Source organism: Callorhinchus milii, unplaced genomic scaffold, assembly GCF_018977255.1.
Source record: "Callorhinchus milii isolate IMCB2004 unplaced genomic scaffold, IMCB_Cmil_1.0 Scaffold16, whole genome shotgun sequence".
NCBI lineage: Eukaryota > Metazoa > Chordata > Chondrichthyes > Chimaeriformes > Callorhinchidae > Callorhinchus > Callorhinchus milii.
In genome coordinates, this window is record NW_024704757.1 from 703,780 (window position 1) to 724,252 (window position 20,473).

The window sequence follows — 20,473 nt, forward strand, 5'->3', positions numbered from 1 at the left end:
TGCGGCCGCATTTTTTTATTGGACCAGATAATACCCAATAAAAAGGTATGGAGCGATTGGAGCAGCAGCAGCAGAAATATGATTGAGAGATTCTCAATCTAGCAGCTGTGAACTGGACGGACATGAATCCTGAAATCACATAACTGGCATGTTGCCTACTGTTATGGACAGATAAGGATTTCTCTTGCGGAAAATAATCAGTCCAAAGCCTATTAATTCATTCATTGAGAATTCAATCTGAACAAAAACAGAGACTGTTCACCGAAAAGCTGTCGTCCGTGTGAAAGTGATTAGACTATCAAAATACAATGGATCTGAGTGAAATGAAATAAAGCAGACTACAGTGAGAAAATTAGCACAGCAATACAGGGAGGAGGAAAAAAAGAAGAGCTTTGACTTTGCAGCTCAATAATGACGATCTGGATATACCAGAGAAGCCACGAGAGGCTAGTATCCAAACAAAACTGAGAGTTGCATGTATCCCATTTACAGATGAAAACATCCTTGTTTGGAATGGAATGTGCACTCTCTCCAATAGAAACACACCCTGCTTTACCTAAAACCAGAGAGTATTAAGTTACCAAGAGCCAAGTTTCAGGTACCACAGAGGGTACTGCTGGAGTTAAATTCTAGCTTATCTGAGCTTGCCATTTGAAGCACAATCTGGCAAGCTTTCTGCTGGTTGTACACCGAGGACCATCCTACCTGCTGACAGTGTGTATACTGCGGGGAGGGTGGTCCTAGGTGGATAGGCTTCAAAGTCTCCATTTCCGTTCTGTCCTGTGAAACCACGCACAGGGGGAGCTAGAGATCCCACCCCTGATCGCTGCCCAGAGACTCCTGCTGGAAGGTGTATGTTGAATGGATTAAATGGCCCCCTGCTGTGTCAATCATGTCACTTGTTTCTATATGGGGACGGCAAGTGAGGATGACTATAACCCTTATTTGGAAGCCGGTTGTCTGCCATTCTTAAAAAGAACCGGCTTCTAAATCAGTACTGAATGAAGAAATTTCCACTGTTCTGCACAATCACAAGCAAATAAATTGGTTCATTCACTTCATGGTTGTGTGTGTCGCATTGCTGCGCACAAATTGGCTGCTGTGTTTTCCTACAATATAATACAATACAAAAACTACACACTACAAAAAATTCCTTGTGACCGCTTTGAGACATTGTGACTTTATAGGAACTGTGTCAAACTGCAAGAATTATGTGTCAAACTGCAAGAATTATTAATTTTATTATTTTATTAAATAAGAAAGATCTTTCAGGCTAAGACTAGATGGAATTTCAGCTCAGCTTTGCTCCAATTTGTAAAGAAGAAATACAATAAAATAAAATTATTTTTNAAAATGATGCGGCCTACAGCTCTGCTGTTTCATTTTGAATGTTTTTAAAATTAAAAATAAATAGCACACCTCATTTAAAGGGCCCTCATGCATCTCTGTCACTCTCTACATATTTAACTCAACAGGCTTACTAATGCAACAAAACTGCTTTAATAAATGTGCTACAATTAGAGTTACCTCACTGAACTTGTACTGTGGGTAATGCACTACAGGATATTGTTGAATACAGGCTGTTTCTGCACTAATAGTTATATCAATCCCAACAAAGAATTTTTCAAGAGTATGTTTGAATAGTATGTTAAATTTAATTCAAATTTTAGTGGGATTCAAGATTATATTCTTCTTAAACTTCTCTGTCAGTTACTAAGGAAAATAAAAAACAGATCTATCAGGACAATATGATCAGGGAGATTCTGACAGATTAGAAGTTAGCAAATGTTGATCACATATTCAATGACAAAAGAAGCATAGCTTGAAACTACTGACCCATCATAATAATAAAAAAAATTCTGCATGTGATAGACACCCAGCTGACCATTTTTTCTTTGGCCAGTCAGGTGTCTGACACGTGTGGAAACTCATCACTGTGCTTAAGAGTATCAAAACTGAGAATTTCATGCATCCACCTACACATGGAAATTCCAGAGATTAGATTCCCTGGAGGGATCCATCCTGCTTACCTAATCCTGAAAAGTAAGAGCCAAGGCTTGGGGACCAATAGTGTGCGTTGGGGTACTGCTAGAGTCTAACTAGCTAAAACTGCAAAGCTTGTCAATGATATCATTGGGAACCAGAACATTTCACATCCATAATTATTGAAACTAGAGGTTGCTACGTGTTGAACCAGTTACCCTGGCTCACTGGCAAGATTTGGAAGAGCAAATGAGTCATTGGAAGTAGGGACTGTTCACACTCAGCTTCTGATAACCCTGTGATGGCTACAAACATCGTATATCTTATCACTACACCAGATGCTCAGGCGTTGTATTATTGTGGTGTAGTTTTTGCCATTACGGCACATGTAAAGTGAGTGTAATACTTGCTGCTAAAATAAGACAATAACCCCTGCGCTAAAGATTGAATTGTGTCCACAATTTACTTATGGTACTAGCTTTTTCAACAGTGGATTAAACACAGTTTTTTTTTGGCAATGAGATAAACTGGCGACTGATAAAAGATTTCCACATGTGCTATTCACCTCAGCTATGAGATTACATTCACAGAACAGGCTCTGGAGAAAACTTCACACAAGAGCCTCATGCATTAGGCATTTTGTGCAAATACACAGCATAATTCACACACCTCTTGTCTACATTCTGTCTCGTTCTGTTGCTATCTTTCCTAGCTCTATTTTATTAATGCAGTATTGCGATGTCAGGCAGACTCAGTTGGTAGCACTCTCGTCTCTGAGTCAGATTGTGAGTACAAGCCCCACGTAGGGACATGAAACTCACAGTCTAGGCTGATGCGCTAATGTGCAGTGCATTCATTATTGGAGATGCTGTGCTTTGGATGAGACATTAAACCGAGGACCCGTCTCTGTTCAAGTGGACCTTAAAGATGCCACGCCAGTACTCAAAAAGAGAAGGGAGTTTCGCCCAGTGTCTGGTCATAGAATCATAGAATTGTACAGCACAAAAAGAGGCCATTCGGCCCATTGAGTCTGTGCGGCTCTTTGAATGTAATGCAATGTAATGTCAGTCCCACTCCCAGCCCTTTCCCCATAACCTGCAAACCCGTCCTCCTCAAATACCCGTCCACCACGTTTTTAAAATCGAATCGGCCTCCACTTTCAGGCAATGCGTTCCAGATTTGAACAACTCGCTGCGTGAAGGCATTTCTTCTCCCCTCCCCTCGGCTTCTTTTAATACTATTTTGAATCAGTGACCTTGAGTCACCGACACACCAACCAGTGGGAACAGTTTTTCCCTTTCTAACCTATCAAATCCCTTCATGATTTTGAAGACCTCTATCAGGTCCTCGTAACCTTCTCTGCTCCAATGAGAATAATCCCGGCCTCTCTCGCCTTTCCTCATAATCAAGGTCCCTCATTGCTGGTACCATCCTTGTAAATCTCCTCTGTACCCTTTCCAATGCCTTCACATCCTTCCTATAGTGTGGTGCCCAGAACTGGGCGCAGTATTCTAACTGAGGCCTAACCAGTGTTTTATATAGGTTAATCATAACCTCCTGACTCTTGTACTCTATGCCCCTATTTATAAAGCCTAGAATCCCATATGCCCTTTTTACAGCTTTATCTACCCTGTCCTGCCACCTTCGAGGATTCATTTAACTGAACCCCCAGGTCTCTCTGTTCTTTTACCCCCTTAAGATTGTATTACCAGCCTATATTGCCTCCCCTCATTCTTTCTACCAAAATGCATTATATAAGAACATAAAAACATAAGAATTAGGAGCAGGAGTAGGCCATTTGGCCTCTCGAGCCTGTGCCCCGCCATTCAATAAGATCACGGCTGATCTTCTGACCTAACTCTAATTACCTGCCCTATCCCCATATCCCCTAATGCCTGTTTTTTTAAAAATCTATCAGTCTCAGCCTTGAAGATGTTCAAGAACTGAGCATCTACAGCCTTCTGGGGGAGTGAATTCCATAAATTCACTACCCTTTGAGTGAAGAAATATTTCCTCAACTCTGTTCTAAAAGGCTGACCCTTAATTTTCAGACTGTGACCCCTGGTTATAGATTCTCTTACCGGGGAAACAGACCTTCAGTGTCTACTTTATCAGCCCTTTAAGAATCTTATATGTTTCAATAAGATCTCCCCTAATTCTTCTTACTCTAGAGAATACAGCCCCAGTTTATTCAGCCTATCCTCATAGGTCAGTCCCCTCATCCCAGGCACTAACCGAGTGAATCTAAGCTGCACCCCCTCTAAGGCAAGTATGTCCTTTTTTAAATAAGGAGACCAAAACTGCACACAATACTCTCGGTGCGGTCTCACCAAGGCCCTATACAGTTGCAGCAAGACTTCTCCACTACCTTACTTCGCATTTCTCCACATTGAAACTCATCTGCCACGTGTCGCCCATTTTACCATTCTGTCTATGTCTTCCTGCAGTTGGCTCCTATCCTTCTCACTGTTTACCCCCTCCCTAACTTTGTGTTGTCCGCAAACTTGGAAATGGTACTTGCTATACCCAAGTCCAGATCATTTATGTATATTAAGAAGAGCAGTGGTCCTAATACCGATCCCTGGGGGACACCACTGTACACTTCCCTCCAGTCAGAAAAGCAGCCGTTCACCACAACTCTCTGCTTTCTGTCTCCCAGTGAGTTCTGGATCCACTGCCACTGTCCCTTTTATACCATGGGCCTCTATCTTTCTTACAAGTCTTTCATGTGGCACTTTGTCAAATGCCTTTTGAAACTCCATATAAACTACATCAACTGCACTGCCTTTATCCCCTCTCCGTTATATCATCAAAAAAGTCTATTAGATTTGTTAGACAAGATTTGCCTTTAACAAATCCATGTTGGCTGTCCCTAATTAACCCATATTCTTCTAAGTGAAGATTTATTCTGTGACCAAAGGCGCGGTTGAAAAGTCTCCAGGAATTTCCCCACGACTGATGTTTGGCTGACTGGCCCGTAGTTCCCAGGTTTGTCCTTCTGTCCCTTTTTGTACAGGAGAGTCACATTGGCCACTCTCCAGTCCTCGGGCACCACTCCTGTGTCCAACGAAGATTGAAAAATTGTAGCCAAAGCCTCTGCTATTTGTACCTGTGCCTCCCATAGTAACCTCGGCTGCATCCTATCTGGACCGGTCGACTTATCACTTTCAGCGCAGTCAACCTTTTCAGTACTTCCTCTCTGTGTGTACTTATCCTATCCATTTCCTCTGCCCTCTCCTCCAATACTGCGGCATTTGGTGCATCCACTTCTTTTGTGAAGACAGAGGCAAAGTACTCATTCAGCACATCAGCCGTGCCCTCTGCCTCCACAATAAGATTTCCCCCTTGGTCCTTAATTGGCCCCACCCTACCATTGACTAACCTTTTTTCTTGATATGTTTGTAACATATTTTAGAATTTGCTTTAATGTTACCCTCTAACCTTTCTCCGTATAATCTTTTAGCCTCTTATTTCCTTTTTCAAACCTCTTCTGCGCTTCCTATATTCTATTTGGTTGTTTTCTGTATCTTGGGTTTGACATTTGTCATACACCTCCTTTTTCTGCTTCATTCCAGATACAATTACCTTCGTCATCCAGGGAGGTTTGGATACCCTACATACATACCTTTTGTGGGAATGTATTTATTCTGTCCCCGAGCTATCTCATCCTTGAAGACTTCCCACTGCTCTTTAGTTGTTTTACCTGCCAATCTTTCTTTCCAGTCCACCTTGGCCCGGTCCCTTTTTAACTCACTGAAATTTGCCCTCTTCCAGTTGAGTATCTTCACCTTAGATGGTTCCTCGTCTCTTTCAATATGCACTCTGAATCTAATGATGTTGTGATCACTATTTCCCAGATGCTCTCCCACTGAAACCTCTCCACTTGCCCTACTTCATTCCCCAGAACTAGATCTAGCACTGCTTCCTTCCTTGTTGGGCTGGAAATGAACTGATCAAGAAAGTTGTCCTGTATGCATTTTAGGAATATTTCCCCCTCCTTGCCCTTTGCGCTGTTGTTTTGACAGTGTATGTTGGGATAATTAAAGTCATCAATACTCCCGGTAAATGGATTATTCATATCATAGTTGCTTGTGTAAAATACCTACAGATACATGGTCCCTACACTATATAGCAAATCCCTTTCAGGCCCTTAAGGTGAATTCAAATTCAAGGAGTATCATCATTTTGTCACACCATGGAACGTCAGAGGTAGATATATAATGGCTCTGTATGTTGTTGGCAGTTGATTTAATGGTGTATTTGAGTGAAGTTCAGAACAGAGTGTTTAGTGTGTACACATCAGTGCATGGCTGGAATCACACTGCCTGTGTTCATGGGTAAATGCTGCTGATCAGTAATAATAATCCTTGCATATCTATAGCACCTTATCATGTTGTTGAGATGTCTCAAAGCTCTTCACAGAATATACTGTAAAGTGGATTGACTGTGCATTTTGTGGGCGAAACACGACAGCCAATTTTCTCACAGCAGTGTCCCACAAACAGTGTTAATAAGTTGCATCAGCGGAGTTGACACAGGGCTCTGATTCCATTGCCAGTAAAAAAGTACAATGGGACACAAGTGCAATGTTCAATTCGTGCGCATTTATCAATCGTTTCCAGCAGCAGATGTTTCTCCCTATGCCAATACTGGCAGGAGGATGAGAATTCGTACAGCAAATACTCACTGAGCTAAATACAGCCCCATAAAGAAGCATTTGTATTTCTAATACTCAGCCATACGGATCTGTGCACAAGTAGGCTGCTCTGGCATTGGGTCGTTGGTTTAAAGATCTACAGGCCAGAAATTCTCCCAAATCTTAGCTTGGCTTAAAATGTTGTCCTTGTGGAATAGCTCCTTAATTCCCTTCAAATTGGATGGCGGTTTTCTACATTTTTTGTTAATTCCAGAATTTAACAATCTGCACAATCATAAATTTTAAGACAAGCTAGTCTCATGGGCTAGGACCAAGTGAAATCCCTGGCCTTTGGTTACAGACTAATAATAATAATCCTTGCATTTGATATAGTAAATCAAAGCACTTCACAATATATATTGTAAAGTGGAGTGACTATATATTGTGGGCAAAACGCGACAGCCAATTGAGCACAGCAGTGTCCCACAAACAGTGGTGGGTTGAGTATATATAATAATAATCCTTGCATTTGACATAGTGCCTTATCACATCTTCGAGACGTTTCAAAGAGCTTAACAGAATATACTGTAAAGTGAATTGACTGTATATTTTGTGGGCGAAATACCAAATATATATATTGAGAATTTCAAATGCAGTGTTTACCATTGTACTTTTTTACTGGCAATGGAATCAGAGCCCTGTGTCAACTCCGCTGATGCAACTTATTACCCTCAAGGCTCTGTCCTCGGTTCCCTCCTCTTCACCCTCTATATGCTCCCCCTGTGGTGACATCATCCGCAGACATGGGGTTAACTTCCACATGTATGTGGATGACACCCAACTCTACCTTTCCTCCTCTACCCTCAACTCCACGACCACCGATGTCCTGACAGCTGTCTGTCCGACATCGAGTCCTGGACGAGAGACAACTTTCTTCAGCTCAACGTGCGAAAAACCGAGGCCCTCCTGATTGGCTCCGTCAGCGCCTCCGCACCTCAGGCGCTGACAGCATCAGCATCCAAGGCCGCACTCTCCACCTCTCAAAGCCATCAGGAACCTCGGGGTTCCCCTCGACCCTGAGCTGTCCTTTCTCCCCCATATCCGCACCACAACTGGCACCGCCTTCCATCACCTCCGGAATATCGCCAGACTACGGCACTACCTCACCCCTCACGCGGCTGAAACTCTGGTCCACGTCTTTATCACCTCAAGGCTGGACTATGGGAACTCTCTCCTCGTCGGCCTTCCCGGCACTTCCCTCCACACTGCAGGTCATTCAGAACTCTGCAGCTCGTGTACTGTCCCGCACCAGACACCGCGACCACATCACTCCCACCCTCGCCCTCGCTCGCCCCCACTGGCTCCCCATTCCCCAGAGGATCTAATTTAAGATCCTCACCCTCACCTACAAGGCCATTCACGGCCTCGCTCCCTCCTACCTCTCCGACCTACTATCCCCCTACCTACCCGCCCGTACCCTCCGTTCCTCTGGCTCCGGTCTGCTCCACATCCCCCGCCCCAACCGCCCTACCATCGGTGTCCGGGCCTTCAGTCTTTCAACCCTGAGGCTCTGGAACTCTATCCCCCAGAGCCTTCGCCACCTCCTCCCTTTCCTCCTTCAAGGCCGGTGTCAAGACCTTTCTCTTTGACCGAACCTTCGGCCCCCCTCTCGACTCTCTACCCCCTCCTCGCTCCCTCCCTTCCCTCCCCTCACCCTGACCATTCCCCCCTTCCTCACGCCCTCCCTTCCCTCCCCTCACCCTGACCATTTCCCCACTGCTCGGGTCCTGACCCAACTGTACAGCGCCTTGGGATGTCCTCCCGACGTGAAAGGCGCTCAATAAATGGAATCTTGTTGTTGTTGTTGTTGTTGTTGTAGTTCTCAAACGTGGATCACTGAAGCATTCATTAAAAATCTCCCTTCTGGCTTCCAGTGCAATTTCTCCGGCTCTTTTGGTCATCTAGAACCACTGGGGTCAAATTCTGAGAGCGCGCACACGTGCTTGTTAAGAGTTGCTTTTGGCTACAATATGCTGTTATCAAAGGGCTCAAAAACATAATGAGGGCCAGGAGTCAGTATGAACATGAGACAAGGAAAGTAGGGAAACAGTTTTGATTGATAGCAAGCCAGGTCAAAATTGAGCATATTTATGTATGCATGCAACAACAACAACAAGATTACACGTATAGCACCTTTCACGTCAGGAGGACGTCCCAAGGCGCTGGACAATGTACAACAACAACAACAACAACTTGGTTGTATATAGTGCCCTCCACGCCGGACGGCGTCTCAGAGCGCTTTACAGTAACGGATCTCGGGGCCGAACCAGGGGGAGGGGGAGGAGCCAGGGGGAGGATCAGGGGAAGGGGAGGAGCCAGGTGGAGGGGGAGGGTCCAGGGAAGTGGGAGTAGCCAGGGGGAGGGGCCAGGGGAGGGGGAGGGGGAGGGGGGAGCCAGGGGGAGGGCGAGGAGCCAGGGGGAGGGCGAGGAGCCAGGGGGAGGGGAGGAGCCAGGGAGAGGGGGAGGAGCCAGGGAGAGTGGGAGGAGCCAGGGGGAGTGGGGGGGAAGGTGACCAAAGGTGCGGTTGAAAAGAAAGGTCTTCAGCCGAGACCTGAAAATGGGAAGAGAGAGAGCGAGGGGAAGGGAGTGAGGAAGGGAGTTCCAGAGCCTCGGGACATTGTGGCTGAAGGCACAGCCTCCGAGGGTGGAGAGGAGGACTTGGGGGACAAGGAGGAGTTCAAACCCAGAGTGTACAGCACTGAACATGGTCGAAGAGGAGGGTCTTGAGGCGGGACTTGAAGGAGGCTAAGGAGGAGGTGAGGCGGAGTGATTGGGGAATGGAATTCCAGAGGTTGGGGCAGAGTGGCTGAAGGCTCTCCCACCAATGGTGGGCCGGGAGGGTTGGGGGACGTGGAGCAGCCGGAGCCGGCTAAGCAGAGGGAGTGGGCGGGTTGGTAGGGGGTTAGGAGGTCGCAGAGATAGGGTGGGGCGAGGCCATGTAGGGCTTTGTAGGTGAGGGTCAGGATCTTGAACTGGATCCACTGAAGGACAGACAGACAGAGCACTATTTAACAGATGTGCCTTTTAATCATTTACCTGTTAAGACACAGATAAGTATAATAATCACTTTACCTTTGATAGAGTGGCTTTTTCAAATAAGAATAATGATAATAATAATAATAATCCTTGCATTTGATATAGCGCTTTTCACGCCTTCTAGACGTCTCAAAGCGCTTCACAGAATAGACTGTAAAGTGAATTGACCGTATATTTGTGGGCGAAACGCAGCAGCCAATTGCACACAGCAGCGACCCCACAAACAGTCGTGGGTTGAAGTGACCAATTTATTATTATTTTTTTGGAGGGATTATTATTAGGTGTGTGGAGTAAGGAAATTTGCCCAAGGTTTTGCCCTCTGCCGGGAATTGAACCCAGGTCTCTCGCTTGCAAGGCGAGTGCTCTAACCACTGAGCTACAGGACTCCAAATAAAGTGCTTCCTCAGTAAATGTCGTAAAGTGAGGTGACTGTGTATTTCGTAGGCCAACGTGGCCAACAGCCAATTTGCAAACAGCCATGAAGTGAATGAGTGATTTATCTGAGAGAATTGCTGGCCAGGACACTGGAAGAAAATAACTCTTTTACAGTAGTGCCAAAGGATCTTTAACGTGTACCTAAAAAGTCAGATTGATTTTAATGTCCCATATGAACCATGGGTTGACCTTTAACCTTGGTTTTAATGGTTCATCCGAAGGACAGTATCTATGATAATGCAGCACACCCAGTACTGTAATTGAGTGTCGAGGTGGGTTATATCAGTTCATGCGGGTGCAATGCTAACAGGGTGCCAGGTGGCCAAAAGATGACTCTCCCAGCTTGATGTTTATGACCTAAGTTTCCACCACTATTTGTAACTATTTGTAAAGCCTCAGGGTTTAACATGGTGGGAGAGGGGGTGGGGGGATGACTGCATCTTTGTCTCTCATATTAAATCTTTGGAACACATAATGGATTTTTGTTTTACACCACTTCACAGCAGTTGTTCTTTTGTCACTTTGTATCTAGAACAATATCAGTATTGGGGTATTTAACTTCATTCTCTTGCACTCTGTGTTATTATGAGATCAATGGACGCAAATACAAAAACATGACAGGAGTAAGAAGTTGGCAAACTATCAATGGTTCATTGACCAATTTTATCTGGAGATTGTTGTCCTGGACACCGGGAGAAACTCCCTTCTCATTTCAAGTTGTGCAGTGGGATCTTTAACATTCACCTGAACAGGCAGACGGGCCCGGACCTAGGTTCAACATCTCAACCAAAGGACAGCACCTCCAGCAACACAGCACATCTAGCAATGTATTAGACTTGAACCCACAATCTCTGACTCAGATGCAAGAGTGCTACCGACTGAGCCCCAGGCTGATAACTTGTTTTCGAAAGAATATTAAATTCTCTTTAAGCAAGTTCAGCGAAGACCAATTGGCTTGAGGTTGGTTTGATACGTTTAGCTGTAAGAACAGAGTGGCCAAATTACAATTATTCTGTTCGTGTGCTCGAAGATATCTCCAGTGCAGCTTGAAATGGCTTATTTACTGATTGCAGAATTAACTACGAGGGAACTAGATTACTTGGTGACACCAGCACTGGAAGACATGCAGGAGCAGAAATTTAGCAAGCCTGAAAACAGAGCAGTGAGCAAACACTTATGGAGTTTTCCTTATGGAATAGTAGATATTGGAATAGATTCCAATCAAAAGCAGTATGTTTCTGTCTAAAAACAGAATAATGCCCATTAGCGTGTAGAGCTGGACTGACTCACTGCAGTTTTCTTTTGTGGCATTGAAGCCTCTGATGTAAGCATCACACAATGTTTTAGCAAATTAGCCGATGTGTTTTGGCCCACATAATAATGTCCACTTCATTTCTAATCCATTTCATTCTGTAAAGTGCTTTCAAAGATTTTTTCTTTGTGAAAGACGCTATAGAAACACAAGCCATTATATGTGGCTGTTCACATCCTGTGTTATTTCAAATGAATAGAGTTTTAGACTCCACAGCTTGCACTGTGTCTGGTAGCAGGAATGGGCTTGATGGCCTGAATAGCCTTTTCTCACTCCTCTCTTTCTTATCTCTTCTGCGCAGTAAATTGACCATACAGATTATTCAGCATCGGTTCCTGGCCATAAGAAACCGTTCAATGTCCACTTAAATTGGAAATCCCATTGTGAGCGAGCATAATCGAACACGTGGAGTCCTGTGGCATAGTGGTTAGAACACTCGGCTCGCAAGCGAGAGGACCTGGGTTTGGGCAGGGCAAAACATTGCGCAAGCCTCCTTACTTCACACACCTCTGTTTACCTAGCAGTAAGTAGGAACCTGGTTGTTAGTCGATTGGCAGATCACTTTTTCAGAGGTAATAATCCTTACAAAAAAAATAATAATTTGGTCACTCAATCTAAGACTGTTTGGGTCACTGCTGTGCGTAATTATTATAATAATAATCCTTGCATGCAGTGCCGTATCATGTTGTTGAAACTTCTCTAAGTGCTTATTTACTGCATAGAACTGTAGTGATGGTGTTTTTGTAGGGAACACAGCAGCCCTTGTACATATAGCAATATCCCACAAACAAGTATGAAATGAGTGACCGATTTTATATGGGGTATTATTGGCCAGAACGTACAATACACAATATCTATAATTATTGGGCATGGTGAGGCTAGGGGATGGATTCTTTATTGATTGGAAGCCATCAAGAAATCTATGACTGGCAAGGAGACGCGTGTTAGAGTTAACTCCTCCAATAAAGGCATTGATCCATCTTAACCAGAGCCTTTAATAAATTTAGCCTAATCAATCTGGTTACAATTGTCATGGCAATCATGCATAACCAAATGGTGGCCTTCTTTAATGTGAAATGATACACCGCGGCAAATATATGATCAGGAAGCTTCATTGTCTAAATAAGAAGTGTAATGTTTTCTTGTGTTTACATACCCGTACATCACAGTGAATGTTTTTGACTCGACTTTCAATGAGAAAAATGGGGGTAGTTTCCACTGAACAATGCTGGTAGGCATTGAGAAGTGTTTCCATGGAGATAATAGCAGAGAACTCAGTGCAAGTTGCATAGAAATACTTATTAATGGCAAAGCATTGAAAGGAGTTTCTACAGGCTAATGGAAGCATAGTGTACTCTACCTGTTCGTCTATATCAATGGCCAGGGACAATTTCATTGTAAGCACAATGCAATCTCTTCAATTTCTAGAAGGATTATGTCATTAATCCTGTATATTAATGTTGGAATTCATTGTCAAGAACAAAGTAATAAAACTCGTTTTAACTGAACAGCATAAAATACTTATTACAACAATTTTACATTTTATGGTAAGTTGGGAGGATGTCTCACAGTGCTTCAGCTGACTGGGAGCCCGAGCTGGGGGCTTGGGGTTGGTGGGGAGCTGAGGAAAGTGGGAGAAGGGGAAAGATGACCAAATTAATTGTTGAAAAGAAAGGTCTTAAGGCAAGCTTTAAAGGTGGGGAGGGAGGGGTGAAATGGAGAAACTCTGGGTTGGAGTCCCAAAGTCTGAATTACGATTTAGAGAGGTCATTAATCCCAGTCATTTTGTAATAGTCTGAAAGAACGACCCATCCTGGACTTGCACAGGCTCAGACAGCTCGTGGTGTAATCAATGCCTTGGCTTCTCTGTCTCAAACCAGTGTCATGAATCAAAGAGGTGAGTCGCTGTCAATGAGAAGTGGATCAGAGTCTGTGGTTTAGCCACATTACTTTGTGGCATGCAACAGGCTATTGCAGTGACAAAGTGTTAGTTTCAATGCAAAGCTACTCTATGGCATCACTGAGCCTTAAATCTGTTCATCTGCAGTGACTCATGTGGAGTTCTGAAGTGTGTTGATTAGATCACTCGCCTCACAAGTGAGAGGACCCTGGTTCGATTCCTGGGCAGGTTTCCGTACTCCATATTTACCAAGCAGTAAGTAGAAATCCGGTTGTTAGTTGATTGGCAGAGTGCTTTCCAGGGGTAATAATTCCGTAAAAATATAATAATAAATTGGTCATTCAATCCACGACTGTTTGTGGGACGCTGCTGTGTGCAATTGGCTGCAGCGTTTCGCCTACAAATATACAGTCAATTCACTTTGCAGTATATTCTGTGAAGTGCTTTGAGACGTCTCAATGATGTGGTAAGGCGCTATATGAAATGCAAGGATTATTATTATTTATTATTAAATTCAGCACAGAAACATCTTCAATTCCTCGTGTCAGAAGAGAAATGCCAGGCTCGGCTTTGACTTAAAACTACACAACAATATAAGAAAGTTCTGGCCTGAACTGTTCGGCAGTTAGCTGTGTCCCGAGCTAGAGAGAGGAAAGAGCACTTTGGTTTATGTGGTGGTGTGAGACTGAAGCACTCATTGACTTTTTAATGGATTCCACTTACCCATCTATGTCCTGGAAGTTCACGTTCACTCTCTTGGCTGAGCCCAGAAGTTCTGGAAAAAAGAGAGAAAGAGAAAAATAAAAACAGGAGTCAATAAGCATATAAGTCAACCTGTGTTAGATTGGCTTCTTGGAATGCAGCACTGCAGGTGTGGAAGGAAATATGCTTCCCAAAAATGGTGAAAACTCTTTTAAACAGAAACCTTTACAGAAACTGTCAGGTTACTTTGTGTGTTGGGTCATTAGGTCATTACTGGTACAAAACTAGTGATTCAACACTTGAATCATTTTGGATATCAGCAAATGTTAGATCGTTAATATCTTTCAATACGACTACTCATTCACTGTGTATTACTTTGGTCAGCTGGGGGCCTGATACATACAGAAACCCATTGCATTTATGCCATTTACAGATGAAAATGTCCTTGTTTGGAATGGAAGTGTTTTTCCAGAGAAATGTACCCAGCTTATTTAAATCCAGAGGGCATTAGGCACAAGGTTGGCAAGAGCCAGAACACATGTTGTCTTTGTGTGATCTGGCACACTGGTAGTGCCTTCACCTCTGAAACAGAAAGTTGTGGGTTCAAACCCCAAGTCAAGACTTTGAACTTACTGACACTAGGCTGACACTCCAATGCAGTGATGTTCAGTTGGACGTTAAGAATCCTGCAACACTGTTTGACAGGAGAAGGAAGTTTCTCCCAGTGTCCTGGAACAATCCCCAGATAATAAAAATCTGTCATTCACATTGTTACTGTTTGGGGGATATTGCTGTGTACAAATTAGCTGCTGCATTTGACTTCAAAAAACTCAATCATACTCAAAATACTCAAAAATACTATACTATAAAATCCTGTGAAGCACTTTGAGACTATCTCCCAACGTAAAAACACTATATTAAATGCAAGAATATTTGTTACTAATAACAATTCTTACCATTCACTAATTGAGCAGCATTGGCTTACGTGTCCACAGTTGCTACATTTAACAGTAATTACTGTGAAACCCTTTGGAGACGTTGAGTTACCGTGTCATATGCATGAATTAGTTATTATTTATCCACTGTAAGATTTGATAACATATGCAACAATCTCAAAAACATGAAAACAGAACTCCCGATAATTAAACAATGAGGCTACGTTGCTTCCAAACAGGTGGAGTGATGGCTTCAGGGCAGACAGCCTGAATCATTTCAAAAACAGAATTTGGGGCAATAGGGGATGATTATGTTCATAATATTTTTGGTTATAAGTGAAAACAACCTGCACTAGGGAGTGGTATTGTACTGTTCCCTCATAGGTCTCTCTATTCCTTTGAGGAATAAGAATGCCACGGGAAAGGTGGTGCAGCCATGGCTAACTAGAGCAGTTAGGGACAGTATCAAATCAAAAGAAAAAGCCTATAAAACAGCGAAGATGAGTAGTAAACCTGAGGATTTGGAGAACTTTAGGGAACAACAGAGGAGGACCAAAAAATTGATCAAGAGGGAGAAAATAGATTACGAGGGCAAACTAGCAAAGAACATAAAAACAGACTCCAAGAGTTTTTACAAATATATAAAGAGGAAAAGGCGAGCGAGGGTGAATGTGGGTCCATTACAGGCAGAGACCGGAGGAATTATAATAGGGGACAAAGACATGGCAGAGTCATTAAACAAGTATTTTTCTACAGTCTTCACCGTAGAAGACACTGGAAACATACCAAAAATAGAGGACCAAGAAGACAATGTTAGCGAGCAACTTAGGGAGATTAACATTAGTAAAGAGATGGTTCTAGGTAAATTGTCGGGTCTTAAAACCGATAAATCCCCTGGACCGGATGGCCTGCATCCGAGAGTTTTAAAGGAGGTGGCTACTGAGATAGTGGATGGCATGTCTATAATCTTCCAAAAGTCTGTGGATACTGGAAAAGTTCCCATTGATTGGAAGATTGCAAACGTAACTCCACTATTTAAGAAGGGTGGGAGAGAAAATAGGGAAAACTATAGACCAGTTAGTTTGACGTCAGTTGTAGGGAAAATTCTTGAGTCCTTAATAAAAGACGTAGTTATGGGATACCTGGAAGACCATAAAAAGATTAGGCAGAGTCAACATGGCTTTACAAAAGGGAAGTCATGCTTGACTAACCTTTTAGAATTTTTTGAGGATGTATCCAGCAGGTTGGATAAGGGGGAACCAGTAGATGTGGTATATTTGGATTTTAGGAAGGCATTTGACAAGGTGCCACACAAAAGGCTGTTACTCAAGATCAAGGCCCACGGGATTAATGGGAAAATATTAACATGGATAGAAGAGTGGCTATCGGGTAGAAAGCAGAGAGTAGTGATAAACGGATCATTCTCGAATTGGCAGGATGTAACTAGTGGAGTGCCACAAGGATCGGTGCCTCGGCCTCAGCTATTTACCATTTACATCAATGATCTGGACGAGGACATTGAATGTAATGTGTCTAAATTCGCGGATGATACTAAACTCGGCAGCAGAGTGAGCTCTCAGGATGATGCAAAAAGATTGCAACAAGATATAGATAGGCTCGGGGAGTGGGCAAGTAGGTGGCAGATGGAATTCAATGTTAGCAAGTGTGAAATTATTCACCTCGGTAGCAAGAATAAAAGAACAGATTATTTTCTGGAAGGGGAGAAGTTAGATAGTGTTAGTATTCAAAGGGATTTGGGTGTCCTTGTACACCAGTCCCAAAAAGTTAGTTTGCAGGTGCAGCAGCAACTAAGAAGGCGAACGGCAGTTAGCGTTCATTTCGAAAGGTTTAGAATATAAGAGTAGGGAAGTCTTGCTGCAACTGTATAGGGCTTTGGTGAGACCGCACCGAGAGTATTGTGTGCAGTGTTGGTTTCCTTATTTAAAAAAGGACATACTTGCCCTCGAGGGGGTGCAGAGTAGATTCACTCGGTTAGTGCCTGGGATGAGGGGACTGACCTATGAGAATAGGCTGAATAAACTGGGGCTGTATTCCCCAGAGTACAGAAGAATTAGGGGAGATCTTATTGAAACTTATAAGATTCTTAAAGGGCTGATAAAGTAGACACAGAGGGTCTGTTTCCCCGGTAGGAGAATCTATAACCAGGGTCACAGTCTGAAAATTAAGGGTCAGCCTTTTAGAACAGAGTTGAGGAAACATTTCTTCACTCAGAGGGTAGTGAACTTATGGAATTCACTACCCCAGAAGGCTGTAGATGCTCAGTCCTTGAACATTTTCAAGGCTGAGACTGATAGATTCTTGAAAAATAGAGGGATTAGGGGTATGGGGAGAGGGCAGGTAATCAGAGTTAGGTGAGAAGATCAGCCATGATCTAATTGAATGGCGGAGCAGGCACGAAGGGCCGAATGGCCTACTCCTGCTCCTAATTCTTATGTTCTTATGTTCTTATTAGCGAATTATTGCTGTTTAATAGGTTCGTGGGGAAAGATTCCACTCAGGCCTATATTGACTCTGTATCACGTAGCATTTCAGAACGTCCAAAATATGGCAAATTTAGACTTTCATTTTGAAGCCGGTTTTCTGTAAGTTTCTTTTAAGAATTGAGCAAATTGCCAAATTCTGGATGCTCTGAAATACAACATAAATAGAGTGAATCTAGACCTGGGTGGAATTTCCCCAGAGTTTAGGTTTCCATGAGGCATTTGAAGCAATGACCAGTGTTTGCATGACGGTATAGCACGTTTGAGAGTTGCTGATATTTCTAATACAATCAGACTCTAATCCACAGCAGCTAAGCTTCCTCTGTTAATTGAAAATGAGCATTGTACATTGCAGATGTTAATATGAGAGTGAGCCACAAGGGATGGATCCCTTTAAGCAGGCAGTGCACTTGGGACAGTTATAACCAGTGGCTGAGCAGCATTTAACAGGTTTAACAGTGGAGACTTACAGTAACCTGCAGTCGTCCTGAGGATTAATTAAAGCCAATGCAAATATTCTCAATCTCCCGGTTTCACCGTACTGAGCACTTGCTGTATTTAATGGAAAAGGAAAATTCCAATTCAATCACATTATGTAGATGGTGTCTTTGAGGGTTATCCTTGCTGTCACTCTAAGCCCCGTTAAATTCTATCACAAGTATATTATAAACTGCCCTGAATGGAGAAATATCTATTCACAAGACCAGGTCCTAAAAACCTGCAGGTAATTTGCAGATGAGGAGAGTCATGATATCAGGGGCTTTGTGACTTATTGTAATGGTATATAGGGCTTTTGCGTTTCTTATGTTGACAAACATAAGTGTGTGAGTGCATCGCTCCCTGCATCTGTCTGCATGTGTGCGAGTATGTTTGAGAGTGAGTGCGCTTGTATGTGTGTATATCTCTTTCTCTCTATATCTCGGAGTCCTGTAGCATAGGGTTAACATGCTCGCCTTGCAAGCGAGAGAACATGGGTTCAATTCCCAGGTGGGGCAAAACCCTAGGCAAGTTTCCTTATTTCACACGCCTGTTTACCTAGTAGTCAGTAGGAATCCGGTTGTTAGTCGATTGTTGGATTGCTTTCTGTGGATAATAATTCTTCCAAAAAAAAAAAAATTTGGTCACTCAATCCATGACTGCTTGGGGACACTGCTGTGTGTAATTGGTTGCTGTGTTTTGTGCACAAAATACAGTCAATTCACTTTACAGTATATTCGGTGAAGTGCTTTGAGAAGTCTTAACGATGTGATAAGGCAGTATATCAAATGCAAGGATTATTATCATAAACATGGAATGGAATTATTCATAGCATATTGAAAACATACAAAGGTCTGTTCCTCGCTTCCCCAATGGAACCTTTTATTCTAATCCCATTCTCATGTTCATTCCCCATTGCATGTTGTCCTGGTGCTTGCTCGTCAACTGGAGCTCTCTCTACTCTAATCGTATTCCCTTGCTCCTTCCTTACACCGTTTAATATTACTTTCTCTCAAGTATTCATTGAATTCACCTGTTATGGACCTGACTCCAATAGGTATTTTGCAGTTAAGAGTTGGCTATTCTAACCATCATCTCTGTAAAATAAATTGTTCAAACCTTCGCCTTGTTTTCCTTCTTCTGGTGATAATCCTCAATTTATACCCTCTTGTCAATGATTCACCGAGCAACACAGACAATCTCTCTGTTTATTCTATCAAACCCATTCATAATTCTGAAAGCCTCTTGGTGCAAGAGTGCATTTAGAGGCTGGAAAAGCATCATCTTGCATTGCTTGCGCCTATTACTGTGATTCACAGCTCTTTCTCTCCTTCAAGTGCCAATGACTCCCCTATTAAATTGCTGTGAAATACTATATAGAGTAGCTCACCTACCCATGCCACACCTTGTATGCTGCTCAGTATACCTGACACATTTCAGTAAAAGCCGTGAAATACAACTCATTTTATACATTATCTACAATAGGGAAATAGTCAGTGCTGAGTCCAAGGGTGTAATTTAATACTAGAGTCCAGAGAATCATAAAAGTGCACTTTAAAACCATCAGAACGGTGTGATTTACAGTATGGCTCGCCCCTGGCTGAAGCCGTTTCCACACAATCTTGGTAGTAAATCCTACCACTGATTTTCCCTTTTCACAGAGATCAGAAAGGACTAGAATTCGGGTACTTGAAAAAGCGCTGTGCCACTACAACAGGAAGCTCAAGTTCACCCAGGGCTTTTATTTACGCTGTCAAACTCCGCCTCGGCTACTCTTGACGTAATTCAGGCTGTTGGTGGATGCAAAGAAAATGCATCGTTTTGTCTCTCAGAACTGGGTCATCCAGCAAACGCATTCGCAGGTGCAATAGGTCTTAAAGGAACCATGTCATACTGTGGACACAAGATCACAAGATTGGTCTGGATGAAGAAGGCCCTTTGGCCCATCTGATCTCATCCCACCAGAATATCCACCCTACCATCCCCCCACCACTGCAGCAAACTGCTTTTTAAATGAGTCAACAATTTGTGTACAGCAATGTCCCACAAACAGCCGTGGAGTAAATGACCAATTTTATCTGGGAAATTATTGGCCAGGACACCAGGAGAAACCCCCTTCTCTCTTTGAATAGTGCCATGGAATCTTTAACATCCACCTGAACAGTCAGAAGGGAGCTCGGTTTAACATCTCATCCAAAGGATGATACCTCTGACAATTTGACTCAAAGACAAGAGCGCTACCAACTAAGTCAGGCTGACACCAACACAGTATTGCATTTATATATGTTAGCCTAAGCCAAACCATCCCCCTTTGTTTTACATATTTCATTATCTTTACGTAGTACATTACCTTGTCTTATCCACACTTAGAGTGAGAACCACATTGATAACAACCTCAGACTCTCCAAATTAACTATTAGAATTAAACGCCTCTTTATAACAAAAACACATCAAAGGTCCCAATGCAGTCATAACGATCCAGAGGATGAACGATTC

General features: G+C 43.1%; 1 protein-coding gene across 1 annotated transcript in view; it reads right to left on the reverse strand.

The window, feature by feature from the left end:
- caskin1 (CASK interacting protein 1) overlaps positions 1–20,473 on the reverse strand; it is a 292,667-nt gene that overhangs the window by 105,749 nt on the left and 166,445 nt on the right. Inside the window, exon 2 of the mRNA XM_042341142.1 lies at positions 14,086–14,137. Coding sequence (XP_042197076.1) covers positions 14,086–14,137 — 52 coding nt within the window. The remainder of the gene's footprint in view (positions 1–14,085; positions 14,138–20,473) is intronic.